At 40.2% G+C, this 16,094-nt stretch overlaps 1 protein-coding gene across 2 annotated transcripts in view; it reads right to left on the reverse strand.

Moving 5' to 3' along the window:
- STK39 (serine/threonine kinase 39) overlaps positions 1-16,094 on the reverse strand; it is a 302,705-nt gene that overhangs the window by 45,995 nt on the left and 240,616 nt on the right. For both annotated transcript variants that reach the window (XM_065880429.1, XM_065880428.1), the window contains 2 exons: positions 13,521-13,573; positions 9,354-9,422 (listed from right to left, as the gene is read on the reverse strand). In XM_065880429.1, the coding sequence (XP_065736501.1) occupies positions 9,354-9,422; positions 13,521-13,573 (122 nt within the window). The remainder of the gene's footprint in view (positions 1-9,353; positions 9,423-13,520; positions 13,574-16,094) is intronic.

Raw genomic sequence — 16,094 nt, forward strand, 5'->3', positions numbered from 1 at the left:
AAACTTAAAATATATATTAACTTTTAGGTCTCTGACCAAATTAATGCTGAGTGTGTGTATGTGTACGTGCTTGTTCTTTGCATATTTATTCAGGCCTGGCTCCCAGTGTTCGACTGAGCAAACAGCTCTTTAAATATTTAAACAGCCAAACTGTGATTCTACCACCTTGCCAAAGAGTACAAATGCTGAATAAGATGGTCAGTCATCTAATGCATGGTACATTTTTTATATATATTAGATGGTCCAGCCTACCACTTGTAAATATTTTAAAATAATTTCTGTACACTATTTTTTCATATTAAAATTAAAAATAAATTTTCCTACTTAGGCATTAATACCTCAATAAGGATTTTTTTTTTTTTTTTTTCCCCGTACGCGGGCCTCTCACTGTTGTGGCCTCTCCCGTTGCAGAGCACAGGCTCCGGACGCTCAGGCTCAGCGGCCATGGCTCACGGGCCCAGCCGCTCCGCGGCATGTGGGATCTTCCCGGACTGGGGCACGAACCCGTGCCCCCTGCATAGGCAGGTGGACTCTCAACCACTGCACCACCAGGAAAGCCCTCAATAAGGATTTTTTAAAGAAAAAATGGTATTTGGAAAACCAGGAGCAATGAGCTACAATCAAATGGGCAGTGGCACATTTTTGAAAATGGTAACCCTGTGCCATATCAAACTGTTCAACATTTATTTCTAGTAAATATATAGAAGGAAAGTAATCAGTATAGTTCTCCCAAGCCACTTATAGTCCCTAATTCCCTAGCCTATTAAACTTAACATACAGACAACTTTTAATCAGGAGTCACTCGACTGTACTTATTGACATCATTTAACTAACACTAAGCCTGTCTAAACCCAGGAAGGGCTTACCGAATTTTCTTCCTTTTTTAAATTATCTGTCCCCATTTAAAAATCATAGTACAGTTGCTTAACAGAGACACTATTTTTTAATGACAGTTTTCCTTCATTGAATTTCAACATCAATAAACATCACAGCATAATCACTGAACTGAATGTAAGATAGAATATGTTCACTCTTTTCCAAGACTTGCATTGTAAAAGTGCACGGCTGCTCAGTAAATCCTGGATCTCTCACAACAGACTTAAATATCCCTGGCTAAGGCTGGGGGAACAAAGCACTTCACACATCCAACCATATGCTCACGAACGAGCAAATATTCTGTTGCTTGCGTACTTTGGAGCCTAAAGATACGTTGCCATTGTAGAGAAACATAAAAGGTGAAGGCCACCTGGAGGACCTACTGCACCCCAAGCAGCAGTAGTAGTTTTAATAAAACTGTAATGACTCATTATGGTAAAAATTTATACCAATGAGGCTCCTCCACGCATCTACACCATTTATACACACACAGTTTTTAAAAGTTAACTGGCACAGTTTTAAAAGAGACTCCTAAAGGGAGAAGAGAATCCAGGCAGAAAAGCAAAGGAGATTAGTGAGATTAAAAAGCAGATACAGATGATAAAATGAGCTAAATCAGTCTCCAAAGTTTACCACAAGCAGAACTGAAGAAGTAACCACAAAATTCTACTGTGTTTAAGAATCACCTGGGATGCTTGTTAAAAATGCAAATTTCTACCCTCTATGCCCAAGACTCCAGATTCTGTAACTCTAGGCTGGAATCAAGAAATGTGCATTTTAAATACGTACCCGAGGTAAGATTCTGATGCAGGCCATCTCACAGTCTATACTTCCGAGACAAACACTGTAACCCCAGCAAGCACTGGAAGACAGAAGGCCTTCGAGACCAACCACATTTCCTACCCAAGAGGCAAGACTCAAAAGTCATGTGAAAAGTCAATTCTTAAGAAAGAGAGAAAGAAGGGGAAGGTGGGCAGAGAGAGAGAGAGAGAGAGAGAGAGAGAGAGAGAGAGAGAGAGAGAGAGAGAGAAATCAATCATGGTGAATTACTCTTCAGTTTTGAGAGGGTACAATAATATTTCTGTTGCCCAGGTCATCAATTCATGAACTATTCCAGTGTTAAATTTCCCAAATGGAATTAAAATTATTCATTTATCCATAAACATATTGAAGTGCCTATGTGTGTCAAGGATGGTAGAGATTCAAAAAAATAGAAAACAGGCCTTGCCCTAAAGGTGCACTCAACCTCCTCACAAAGAGAAGGTGGGCGCCAGGAGCAGAGAAGGATGAAAGACACATGTTGCTAAAGGTAAAAATAGTTCTCTGGTGTTCAGGACAAGAAAAAGCTGTCCTCTAGATTTCGTTAGGGAGGGGGTGAGCATCAGAGAAGGCTTCCTGGAGGTGGCATTTACAGTGAATCTTTGAGGGCAGACAGGTTTTGAAAAGGATTCTCCATGTGCAGGAAAACAGCATGCCAGGAACATCAACAGAATGTCCGAAAGTCCACTGAGAGAGCTTATGGCAATATATAGCTAATATTAGCTTCCAGGGCCATGCTAACTTACCTATCCCTCAAAGGAAAATTGTATAAAGAAATGCAGAAACAGAGCTCCCTTCTCAGGACACAGAAATTCCAACATCTGGTTCTCAACCCACTTAAAGGGGAAAAAAAAAAAAAAAAGACATATGTTACAAAGCCAGGAAACGGTGGTGTAAAAACCCAGCAAAGAGCCGTCAGTAGGCACTTCCTCAAAAGGCAGCTGCCAAGCGGCTTCCTCTCCCACATTCACTCACTGTCAAATCTTGGACCCTGGAATGGGCCTTGGAGACAGAAGGAGGAGAGGTAACTGGCTAGCTTAACACACTCATCAACGTTCCTTCCACTGCTGAGGTCCTAACACTCATTCAACAGACTCACAAGTATCACGTAGCGTAAGGCGTGAAGAGAATTCAGAACTTTTGCTTTCTTTTCTACATGAATTTGTTTTTTATTTTCTCTCCTCTCTGCTTCTACTGCTGAGAAAACTGTCTGATGGGCTGGGCTGTTTCTGAACTAGGAGGCAAAGGGACCAAGTATCTCCGCTGCCTCACTGAGGGTCCCTCTTTGAAACAACTGGATCAAGGACTCACATCTGGTCTATTTGTCAGCCATCCCAGCAAGGCAAGAGAAGCAAATTCATACATGCATCAAGTTTTGCATCTTGCAAAGTTAACTTACTTTTTAAACGAACACCCACCCAGGAGGGCTTGTCATTCTTAGTTCTGATTTACACAAGGCCTAGATATATTTTCTGTTTCTTGCCTAAGGTAGTGCTGCATTGAAGCACAACTGAACTGGGTTTATGGTTTCAGTCTACAAATGCTGCATTTCATTTCTGTGCTGCTCTGCTTGTGTGAGAAAGCAATCACTCCATGTCACTAAACTGCTCCTTCAGTCTGAATTCTGCTTTGTGAAGGTTGGCACTAAAGGCAGATTACCCTGAAGCTGGATACTGAAAATTTTTTTGTAACATTCTGTTTGCCACATTATAGTAAAAGTCATAACACTCACTGCACCGTAACATATACTATTGCTTTATTCAGTTTTTTTTATATTGCCCGAAGCATTTACTCTGATTCAAGAGGAAATTCTGGTGGGGGGAAAAAAAGGAACGTTTAATCTATTTAAATGTTAGCTGTTTTATATTATGGAAACTGAAAAAATACACACACAAGAAATCACCCAGACCTCTACGTGCCAATGTTCTCAATTGAACTGGACTATTTTTGGTGCAAACTTTGTCAAGTGAATGTATTTCATATTTGTGAAATGTCACTCGAATTCTGTACTCTTGAAAGCAAGATTCTTAAAATAATTGAATCCTATACTTAAAATAGCCTTCTTTAGAAAGTGTTAATGACATATCTATATTTCAAGGTAGCATTTGTTTATCTCTAACAAGTTCCTGAGTGGCTACTATATGAAATGTACAGTTTGGGGCACTGGGAAAATAGCACTTAACAAAACGAAAATCCTGGCCTTCAAGAAACTTATGCTCAAGGGAAAATCCTATACAGTTAAATAATGAATAAATGAAATATAGCCTATTAGATGGGGGAGAGACTAGGTAAAGTACTTAAGTAAGGATGGGGGTAGAGAGTTGGGAGCGGGTTGCAATTCTAAGTAGGCCGGGCAGGGAAGGCCCCTTTGAGAGGCAGCATTTAAGCACTAGGAGATACCCAGGTGTACCTGGGGAAGGAGAATCCCAAGTACAAAAGCCAGTGTGGCTGGGGTGAAATGGGGAAGAGGGAGAGCCAAAGAGAGGGAAGGGTCTGAGAAATGACAGGGGACAGATCATATAGAGGATTGTAAGCCACTGAGATGTGGGATGGAGAGCTATTAGAGTTTTATTTAAAGCATTAATGTGATCTCGCTCACATTTTTTTATTGAGGTGTAATTCATATATCATAAAACGCACCCTTTTAAAGGGCACAATTCAGTGGTTTTTAGTATAGTCACAAGGTTGTACAACCATCACCACTTCTAATTCCAGAATGCTTTCAGCACTACAAAGAGAAGCCCAAGACCCCTAAGCAGTCACTCCCCTTTTCCCTGTCCCTCTCAGGCCCTGGCAACCACTACTCTATGTCCTGACTCTACAGATTTGCATATTGTGGTCATTTCATATACATGGAATCGTAATATGTGTGGCCTTTTGTATCTGACTTATGTTTTACCTGTATCTCTCTGGCTGCTGTGATGAGAATAAGCTGAAAGGAGGCAAAGTCATAAGCAGGGAGACCAGTGACTAGATGAGGCAATAATTCAACTGAGAGATGAGAGGGGTTTGAAACAGGATGGGAGATGGTGAATAATGGCTGGGTCTCGGGTACATTTAGATAGGCTGGATATTGACTATGAGAGAAAGAAAAGTCAAGGACAACTCTTAGGTTTTGGGCTTATGCACTTGAAAAGATGGAGCTGACATCAACTCAGGGTACAGGGCTGCTGGAGGGGCAGATTGGGAGGAACAACCGAGGCTGGTTCTTGGAGATGTTAATTAAACCTGGGACAGTGATTAGCCTTCTATGTGAAGATGCCAAAAAGAGAGCTGAATATGAGTCTGGAATTCAAAGGATAGGTCTGTGCTGGAGATACAAATGTGGGAGTTAGAGACTGGAAGGCATTAATACCATGAAACCAGATGTTATCACCAAGGATGTGAGTGACTAGAGAAAAGAGGAGAAATCCAGGGAAAGAGTCCTTGGACATGTCAATATTTCTGGGTCAGAGATGAAGAGGAACCAGCAAAAAAGACTAAAGGGCTTCCCTGGTGGCACCGTGGTTGAGAGTCCGCCTGCCAATGCAGGGGACGCGGGTTCGTGCCCCGGTCCGGGAAGATCCCACATGCCGCGGAGCGGCTGGGCCCGTGAGCCATGGCCACTGAGCCTGAGCGTCCAGAGCCTGTGCTCCGCAATGGAAGAGGCCACAGCGGTGAGAGGCCCACGTACCGCAAAAAAACAAAAAATCACAACAAAAAAAAAAGACTAAGAAGGAAGCATAAATAAGGTGGGAGAACCAAGAGAGAATGGAGTCTTAAAAACCAAATGAAAACACTTATGGAGCAGGGCATTGTCCACTATGCCCAATGCTGCTGACAGGTCACTGAGAATTAACCACTGGATTTAGGAGCGTGGCAGGCAGGCAGTCACAGATCATGTATCTTCTCTCCCTCCATCTTGCTCACTCCACTCCGGCCACATCTATCTTTGCATTTGCCATTTTATCTACCAAGGGTGTGCTTCCCCAGATATGGCTTTGGAAAAAATAGTCTGAGTGGAGTGAGGAAGTTGACTGGAGTGAGTTCAAGAGACAGTGGTAGAAGAAGAACTGAAGTCAGGGGCAATTCTTTTGAGGACTTTAGTTGCAAGCGGATGAAGAGAAGTAGCTGTAATGGGAGGTGGAGTAAAGAGAGGGTTTTAGAATGGGAGACAAAAACATGTCCATGTGCTGGCGGGACAAATCTAGTAAAGAGGGAGGTAAGTGATGCAGGAGGGGCTGAGATGGGTTAGAGGGGACAGAATTAAACACATTTCACCTGTCTATCAAATAGTCAACACTTAGAATATAAATCATCTACTGATACAGGAAAAACAGGTAAGGGCAAGCTATTTTTTTTCCCCCCGAGAGACACCGAAACCAGTTAAAATTATCTAGGTCCCTTCTTCAAGGCTAAAGATATTGGATTAATTGTACACAGAGTGTCAGGTTCAGGATTAGGCTCTGGGCTTGGAATCACAAGATCCATGTTCAGGGACTATGACAAGTTAGAATAACCCAGAAACTTCTTTTGACCTCCCTTTTTTGTCCATAAAATATTGATTAAAACCTGTCCTCTCTACCTTAGAGAACTGACGTGATGATCAAATGAAATATGCAGACATTGTAACTCTCCCTGTGAGGTGTGGTCAGTACTGCTACTAGATAAGGAACAAGTGCACATGCTCAGTCTCTCTCCAACACTCTACACTTCAGCTCTAAGAAGGGGAAAAAGGCAAAATGAAAAATTTGGGGAAGAATAAATACAGCATAGAAAAACAGAAGCTTTCTGCTTATTTATTATTATTATTATTATTTTTTGCGGTACGCGGGTCTCTCACCGTTGTGGCCTCTCCCGCTGCGGAGCACAGGCTCCGGACGCGCAGGCTCAGCGGCCATGGCTCACGGGCCCAGCCGCTCAGCGGCATGTGGGATCTTCCCGGACCGGCGCATGAACCCGTGTCCCCTGCATCGGCAGGCGGACTCTCAACCGCTGCGCCACCAGGGAAGCCCCAAGCTTTCTGGTTATTTAAATCACACTCAATAATTTGGACATGAATTATGCCTTAATTTCCACTTTAAAAAACTCAACAATCCAAAATCCTCTAGCTTACATTCAGCTGAGCCTGGGGCGAAAGAAGAAGTACACTAAATTTGACAGTAGGCCTGAAGCAAGATCGTGCTTAAATAAAGGTGTGACCTGATACTTTTCCACGGATCTCCTTCATTCTTCCTGTGCCCTACCACCTGCCACGATGACCTCTAATCAAAAGACCATGTGCTCCTCAACTTTTTTGCCAAATAGGAGACATTAGTGGGTGTTTTAAAATTATTTTTTATTTGTTAATTAATTTTAAATTCTGGCTGCTTTGGGTATGGACCATAGCTCTCTTTAAGGAAAATATACCAATACCTTACAGGGTATCTTGATCTAGCCATTAACTTTTCTCCTTATTTCTTCAGGTAAACTAAGACACAGAGGTGTGTGCTCATTTTTTCAAATGAGAGAATCTACGTTTATCAACTGTTAACATAAAGAATTCTGAGATGGAACTTACTGATACAATAGATGCCAAAGCTGAATTGATCTTATTACTCAAATTCCCCTCACTTTGATCAGAAAACTGAGGGAAGAACTCAGCTGGCCATGGGACCTCACAAGGTTTTAAAGTAAAGTATGAAAGACAATATACAAGGAAATATATACACACACCTGTATGTCCATGTCACTTTCCTTTAAAATATGTCTCTATCTCTTTACACATGTACCACTTGGCAAAGGAAACAGAGCTCCCTTGTGAGGCCAATGTGTACACTTCATGTGTAATTAATCAGGAAAAGCTTACTTTTTTCTAATTACAAAGATATCTTTGTATCTACATTTATGAATATTTATATACCAATAACATATTAGATACTGATTCTTTAGTCAGAATTCCAATCTCCCACTAAAGTCCCTGTTACTCTTATTTACATAAAACAATTCACTTTATTTTTTAATAAATTTATTTATTTTTGGCTGCACTGGGTCTTCGTTGCTGTGTGCGGGCTTTCTCTAGTTGCAGCGATCGGGGGCTACTCTTCATTGTGGTACGCACCCTTCTCATGGCGGTGGCTTCTCTTGTAGCAGAGCATGGGCTCCAGGTGCGCGGGCTTCAGCAGTTGTGGCACATGGACTCTAGAGCGCAGGCTCAGTAGTTGTGGGGCACGGGCTTAGTTGCTCTGCGGCATGTGCGATCTTCCCGGACCAGGGCTTGAACCCGTGTCCCCTGCATTGGCAGGCAGATTCTCAACCAATGCGCCACCAGGGAAGCCCAAACAATTTACTTTATAATGATGTACGTTACAGAGATTCTAAGAACAAACTATTCTTTTTTGTGTGTGTGGTACGCGGGCCTCTCACTGTTGTGGCCTCTCCCATTGCAGAGCACAGGCTTTGGACGCACAGGCCCAGCGGCCATGGCTCACAGGCCCAGCCGCTCCGCAGCATATGGGATCCTCCCGGACCCGGGCACGACCCCATGCCCCCTAGATCAGCAGGCGGACTCCCAACCACTGCACCACCAGGGAAGCCCAGAACAAACTATTCTGATGGGTAAGTACATCTACCTCAAGCTCCCTCTTAGTGACACACTCTAGTATTTTGGGGGAAGGATTTATTTCAAGTAAGTGATTTTTTTAAAAAGTTAAAACATATCATTTAAGGGGCCCAAGCTATTTCAAGGATTGGTTTTGATTTGAATATTTTTAAAGAAACTTTTATCATAATACTATTATAGTGTTATTATAATTATATATAATTAATATAATGAACATAATGTCATAATTAATATTAACTCATCCTTATTACTTAGGGTCTTCATTGCCAATATGCAGTAATAGGCTACATTATAAAATCTTCATAAACTCAGAATTTGCTGAAGAGTGTGGAGTCCTTCACCCTCACCCTCACCCTCACCCTAGGGAGAATCAGGCTATGCTTTTTCTTAGATGACACTTTCTGCCTCTACACAGCTTTTCTGCCTTGCTTGGCCAGCAGTCATTTCTTGCTCCTATCAGCATGCCTAGAGCTAGCAGGCTCCCCTATTTCCACGCAGCTTTTTCTTGATTCTAAAAGTAGTAGAAAGAGCCACAGTCTCAAAGTGTGGTGATTCTGCCACAACCCAGCTGCATGGCCCTGGACAAACCACTGAATCACTTTAGGAATTCGCTTCCTTGTCTACACAATGGTAGAACTGGCCTGAATGATCGTTAAGTCCTAACCAACCTAAAACTTTATAATGAATGAACCTTACTAAGAGCTAGGAAAAAGAATAGAGAAACTCAGAGAAAGGACCTCAGAAGCTCCCATACTTTGCTGCATGGAATTTATAGTATCTTGGGTTTGCTATGTCATGGACGTTTCAGTCTTCTAGGTTCTTTGTTTTATCTCCAATAAGTGACGTTCTGCATTGGATAAATCACATCCAGACAAATGGAACAGAATTACATTTAAGTTAAATGTAATTTAAACAGGAAGTTAAATATGACTCTTAAATATACCTATTTCACATAAAAGAACTCAAGAAATTTTCAGAAATTCACAGAATTATTCCTTTATGAAAACTTTTGTTTCTAAGTGCATTTCCATTTGATGTATCAACAAAATGACACTACATGCATTAAAAAGTGACTTACCTATAACTACATCATGACCATCGACTAAGCCAGCAGAGAAGAGCTCCTGAGAAACGCCGTCTGCCGTATCTGCCCAAACGTGAAATGAAGGTGTATCAGTAACCATACAATAAAACCCCAAAATCCAGTACAATGTAAAATATAGATTTTTCATTTAGAAAAATCACCCATGTGTGTTTCAATTCAACAATTCAGATTCTATCAGGAGGAAAAATCAGAAGCAAAATGTGAAATACTTTTGCCACGTACAATTTGCATCCTGCTCTTTATTCAACAGAGGTTTTACAAACTTATTGTTTCATTTTTATTGAACCAAAAAACTATTACCCTTTGTCTACTATCTGAATTATTCTCAAATGCCCCTCTAGAAGTTAGCTCATAACTGTTCCCTATGAACACTGCTCTTCTTTCTTGCCAAGGTAAACTCCAGCCACCATCAATCCTTTTCTATCATTAGTAGCTACTGAGTTAGAACTTATGGCAAAGGTTGAAGACGTAGCATTTGATACAACCTTATATTTGGTACAAACAGCCTATGAGCTTGTTGGACTATTAAGATGAGCTCTTTAAATTTATGCTATTAAGAAAATCCTTTAACATGACATTGATCATTTGATAGCAACAGACTCATTCTCTTAGAAAATGTGGTTGGATAAAAGAATGTAGTTTCTCAATGATAAGTGACAGGAGTTAGCAATCTCATAAAGATGGGACTGAACAGGCTGTAGCAAGTGAATATAACTGAAATTACTTAATTGAGAGGTTATACACGAACACGATAATAGTGAGACGTCTGTCTGAAGACTTTGTAAAGGGAAATTGATAAATTGCCATGTGCTCAAAGAACCATTATGAACCCCTACGTTTTCACAAGGGAGATGACATGGTCTCCATGGCAGCCTGATATTCTCACAAATAGCGCATACTATAGCTGGATAAGAAGAAACTGGGAAAGCATAGCTCCTGAATCAAACAAGCACCTAAACTGAACTGCAGTTTGCTATGCCAAAGCCTTTCCTCAACACAGACTGGGTTTCCCTGCTTAGTCTGTGTTTCACATGTGGTGATTATGTAAGTGGGCTCAAGTGTGTGGGGTGTATGTGTGTGTACCTGCATGAGCACATAGTTGAAGGTACAATTATCTTTCACACTGGGCTTTAATGTGCTTATTAGCCCAGGGTCTGACTCATAGTAATTACTCAACAAATGGTAATTGATGATGATGGGGCAGCCAAAGGTCATGTGAAATGCTCCTTACACCCTTGTGCTCTTTCTCCCTCATACATGGCCCTATTTCCTAAATCTCCAATAACAATTTGAGAACTGATATATATTCTTTGTACTTTCAGAGAAACTGTGGTATTCTATCATTTTACTCATTCAGTGAAATGGAATGAAGAAAATGGAAAAGAAAAACATAGAAATCTTACTAAATAATGAAATTCCATACAAGGTGCGCTTAAAAAAAAAAAAAAAGGTGGGCTTATCTTGGGCCTTGTCCTTAACTGTTAGAAGTACAAGAAACACCTTATAAAATTCTCTCAGAGATAAAACCTCTCATAGCATGGAACCCAAGGTAGCATAATGAAAGGCTCTACTCTGAAAATGATGTCGCTTTAGAACATTCAGCCTCACAATCGCCATCTTCCTGGATGCCACTAGAAACTTCAGGAAAAGAAGCCTATTGAATTAAAGTGCCTGCCTCGTAGACACCGGGCACAGAGTAGTCAGTGGTTAAAAGCAACTGGATGTGTTACCACCATCTCTAAAGTATCAGTAAGATCTTACACTTGAGTAAGGAGCTATAATCAAAGAAAGTAGCTGAGAATGGAATAATCAACAAAGTCACATTGAGGGCTAGCACTAAAGCAGTACGGAAGCAAATTAACGTTCCCAAATGATCAAAGTGTACAGCACCTCTGACTATTTTCAGGACTCTTGGGTACCAAATGAGTCATATTAAAATAGCAAAAGGGTTGTGCTGGTTGGTCAAAATGGAAATATTCCTTGTCTGTGTGTGTGCCATTAAGCAGTTATTTTTCGTGCATGTTAAGTAATATATCAGTAATAGTTTAGAACAAAAACTTGAAGGTAATTGGTAATTTATTTTTCTTTAAGTTGCTTGACATTCCTAATGTGTAAACGGGCTAAATAATCATAATCACGCACGCCCTGCTTTCTAGACCATTACAGCAACATAGTAAACACAAAGGGCTTGCCCTCAAATGACGACAGAATATTTGATATGTTCCTATTATACACTCAATGACGTATATATTTATCTGTGTATACACCAGAGACATAGTACACATGGTATGCATGCACAGATCGAGCGCAAACAACATCTCAAATGCAGACAGCATCAGTAATCACAGAGGTACAGTGATATAGCTATGGTGTTTCTGAAACTAAACGGCTGTGCCCGCTCCCCAGGGAAGGCCAGCTATCATCAGGAAGCGAGCACTATGGTTTCTGTCTGGGCAACAAAAACAGAGGCTCTGAATCTAACCATGGCAAATGAGGTTGCCAAAGCTAGCACAAAGGGCCAGGTAACGCTGATAAGGCCGTCTTATCCCCAGCAATCCTCAACTCAGAAATTCATTTCCTTGGTACCTTTGAAATTAAAATTGATTCTTATTGCCACTGTCAATCTTACACAATCAGATGAAAAGAAACCCTTAAAATAAGAATTCTTTTACTTACTATACTTGAAACATTTATTATATAATTGCTAGATTTTATTACAGTATTGGCTGCTCCATATCTTTATATTATGACAAAACAGCTTTTTGATAACAGCAACCGGCAACTGTTTAATTTCACAGACTGACTAAATTGTCAAAGACTGCCCCCAGAAAGAAAGATCAGTTAGGAAATTCACTAGGGCCTTATTCACATTTCTTTTGTAAAAAGATATGTTTAATTTAATTCAAATATACTGGAAATCATGAAATCTTTGTGTTTACAGGGGACTAGACATCAGGGCCAGTGAATCTATGACTGACCACCTATGGCCCAGGAACATATTTTGTTTGGTGGGCACTGAACCTGAATGTATTTAGACAGAACTCTTTGGTTTTCTGAAGTTCCCACCATTCACTTTGGCTCCTGTAAGCATTTGAGTTTGTGTCTTCTTACAGTTGATAACAGCAGGGAGGTCAAGGAGTTAACTGATTGACTAGCTATCAAGCTAGAAAGTTTCCGGTTTTCAAATTTTTAGCAAATACAATTTATTTAATCGAATAAAAATTTACGTGGAGTTCTAATACATAAAATAGAGAATGTTATTAGCTTACATATATTAATATGTTCAAATGTATAAGACTAATGAGACATCGAGGCTGTTTTCATGTATATAAAAGTCTGAAACCAGAGATCAAGCTGAACAGCTCCAGTCTCAGCATTAGCATCTGTTTTTCACTTCTCTAGATTGTTTTGGTTATGAACTAAAGAGTGCAAAGAGCAATTTTTGTTTAACAACTGAAGTCGTGATCTCCAAAGCCTGTATCCAATAATTAACCAAAATGACTTGAGATTCTCGTGCATACCAGGCACCTGCCAGGTGCTAGAGACACCAAGAAACAGGACATGGCTCAATGACTTCCAGGCATCCAGGTGCTAAAAGAGCAACCAGTCTAGCCTTGAAACTATTTTAATAACTACTCAAAATACTAAAATTATATTCAGCTGCAAGACTAGCACTGTTCCTACCAAGTTTCCTAGCGGTGCCTGCAGCAAGTAGAGGCCCATATACTCCTCAGCCCAGGCTTCGTGTAATCTGAACCGACAACAGAGAGGCAAAGTATGCTACCTTTTGGTCTGATGTCACTGTTTGTTGCTCAACCCTAATTAAGACTGCTACGCGCGTCTCATCACACTCATCATAATGTCTTTTAGGCCCCGAATCACCACACCAGCACTTCTTTTCATGGTCGAGCTAACAGATGTAATTTATAAGTGTGTATATTCTGTGCAGCACGTGTCACTGGAATTCATGCAGTCAGTAGTGGGTTCAGTTTGGATTCCCCACAATTATTGCAAATCCTTCCTTTCTTCCTTCCTTCGTTTTTAGAGAACACATTTTTGAATAGCAAATTATAACCACATGCTAGTAATTTCTGAAATGCTCTTGGTAGCAATAAAATGATAATTTCAATTAAAGCTTACCTCTTCCTGGAGTAAACTCAAATCGTATATCATTAAGTTCCTTTCTGGAATTCCTGAAATACATAACAAATAGCACATTAAAATCTAATGAAGGGCTTCCCTGGTGGCGCAGTGGTTGAGGGTCTGCCTGCCGATGCAGGGGACATGGGTTCGTGCCCCGGTCCGGGAAGATCCCACATGCCGCGGCAGCGGCTGGGCCCGTGAGCCATGGCCGCTGAGCCTGCGCGTCCGGAGCCTGTGCTCCACAACGGGAGAGGCCACAGCAGTGAGAGGCCCGCGTATCGCAAAAAAAAAAAAAAAAAAAAAAAAAAAAATCTAATGAAGCAGAGTTTAACCAAACTAAATGTATTCCAATTTTTACAAGATGCTTCTGACATATAGATAGCATTTAATAGTTGTGGGTTACTTCTAAATACTTCTTCCACTGGAAGAGGCAGTTATGACAAGAATAAAGGAGATATTGTTTAACTGATTGAATTTACCTTATACAAACATGATTGTATCACAAAATTCCAAAACTAAATGCTCCTTTTATAAAATCTACACTAAATCAGTAACCTTAAATTTAATTCCATAATTAAAAATTTCAGAAGCTTTTAGTCTAGCATAAATAGTATTCAATACATTTTTCATATCTTTCCTGGGAAAATAGTATTTTATCAAATTATTTTTTTAAGTTTTTTTTTTTTTTTTTTTGATGTGGACCATTTTTAAAGTTTTCATTGAATTTGTCACACTATTGCTTCTGTTTTTTGTTTTGGTTTTTTGGCCGAGAAGCCTGTAGGATCTTAGCTCCCCGACCAGGGATTGAACCCACACCCGCTGCATTGGAAGGCGAAGTCTTAACCACTGTACCACCAGGGAAGTCCCCTCAAATTATTTTTAAAAGTGAAACAAACAAGGAAGATAGCCTTAGCGATAAATTTCACAACAGCACTATACATTAAATCATACAACAAAAATGTCCAGAATAAGATGTGTATTTTGTTGTTAAAAATTTTATCTAAATAAATAGAGGGGGACCTCTGAATGTTATGAAATTGCCCACTGAATATATAAAACTTTTAAGAAATTTAAAATGCTTACATAAAACTACAATAGACACATTATGTACATTCAATCAAAATATCAAATGACACTGGGGAAATATGGAACAAATAAGTATCTAAGATATGAGTTTTCCATTCATATTAATTTCAAGACATAATAGTAAAGGCCAGTGAGTTATAATTAGAATGGTTTTATTTTCTCATAAGAACACTAAAATATTATGAGTAACTCTCGACAGATGCTAGAATTAACGTTAATTAAAAAAAAAAAACTTTTAGGAAACTGCAGTAGGACACATGAAATAGTAATTTCTGTATGCATTCAACCCTTTGCTCAGCTGCCAAGAGTGCCAGAGACAGAGACAGAGATGGTCTGAACACCAAGCCCTGAACATCCTCCTTCCAGTGCCAGGAAAGTCTGATCAAACCCTTTGATACTCTAAAACTCTGGTAATATCTCCTGGTCTCTAGGTACAGTGCCCGAATCTTGATGATGTCAGTCTATGGGCCCTTTTTGGTCCATAGCCTGATGGTGGTTCTTTATGTCCTACCACATCCTACGACACCAAGTGTGAGGAGGCCCAGAACGATGACAAAGGCATGGTACCAACTGAGAGAAAGCCTTTCTCGCAGTGCCTAAAGAAGCTGACCCAAGTCTAATACCTTCCACAACCAGAGAGGTAAAGGGTCAGGAACTCCAGAGACAACCAAGCCCAGGCTACCGACATGAGAGCCTGGAACCTCAGCATCTCCTTTCGGGTGTCCGCACCACGACTTTATCGCTACTCCCCTCGAAGACAGAATGGGAACTAGCGGACATCAGCAATTCCTATAGCTGTGCTTCTTTCAGGACCTTCTGAGAATCTGAAAACTGTGAAAATTGTGAATGCTCCCACTAAAAAAGCAGACACATGACCGACACATGAAATTGCAGGCAACTGTAGATGGTTCAGAGATCATCTTGGACACCAGGGAAAGCAAGCCTGCCCTGGAGGTGGAGTGGGCCATGAACAACCAGTGCCTGCACTGGAAGGGCTGTCCGCATGTTGCCTGAATTTTCTTCATAAACTACAATGTCACCACACATTAAACAGTGTTTTCATATCCGTCAGCAGTTCTCAAACTTTTTGGTCTTAGGACTCTTTTACATTCTTAAAAAGTATCAAGGACCCCCTAAGGAACTTTTGTTTATGTCGGTTGTACCTATCAATATTTACTGTATTAGGTATTAAAACTGATAAGTTTTAAAATATTTATTAATTCACTTGAAAATGAAAATCAGTCCATCACATGTTAATGTCAAAAAAAAATTTTTACATAAAATTATTTTACGTTCCAAAAGAAAAACAAATCAGTGAAAAGTATGCATTGTTTTCTATTTTTGTAAACCTCTGTAATGTCTGTCTTCAGGTAGCTGGATTCTTATATTTGCCTTTGTATTCAATCTGCTGCAGTATCATGTATCATGTAGCCAGCTACTGGAAATTCTACTGTATGTATGTGAAACAATGAGAGAGAAAAAGGC

The sequence above is a fragment of the Phocoena phocoena genome, chromosome 7 (genome assembly GCF_963924675.1).
Source record: "Phocoena phocoena chromosome 7, mPhoPho1.1, whole genome shotgun sequence".
In the NCBI taxonomy this organism is placed as follows: Eukaryota; Metazoa; Chordata; class Mammalia; order Artiodactyla; family Phocoenidae; genus Phocoena; species Phocoena phocoena.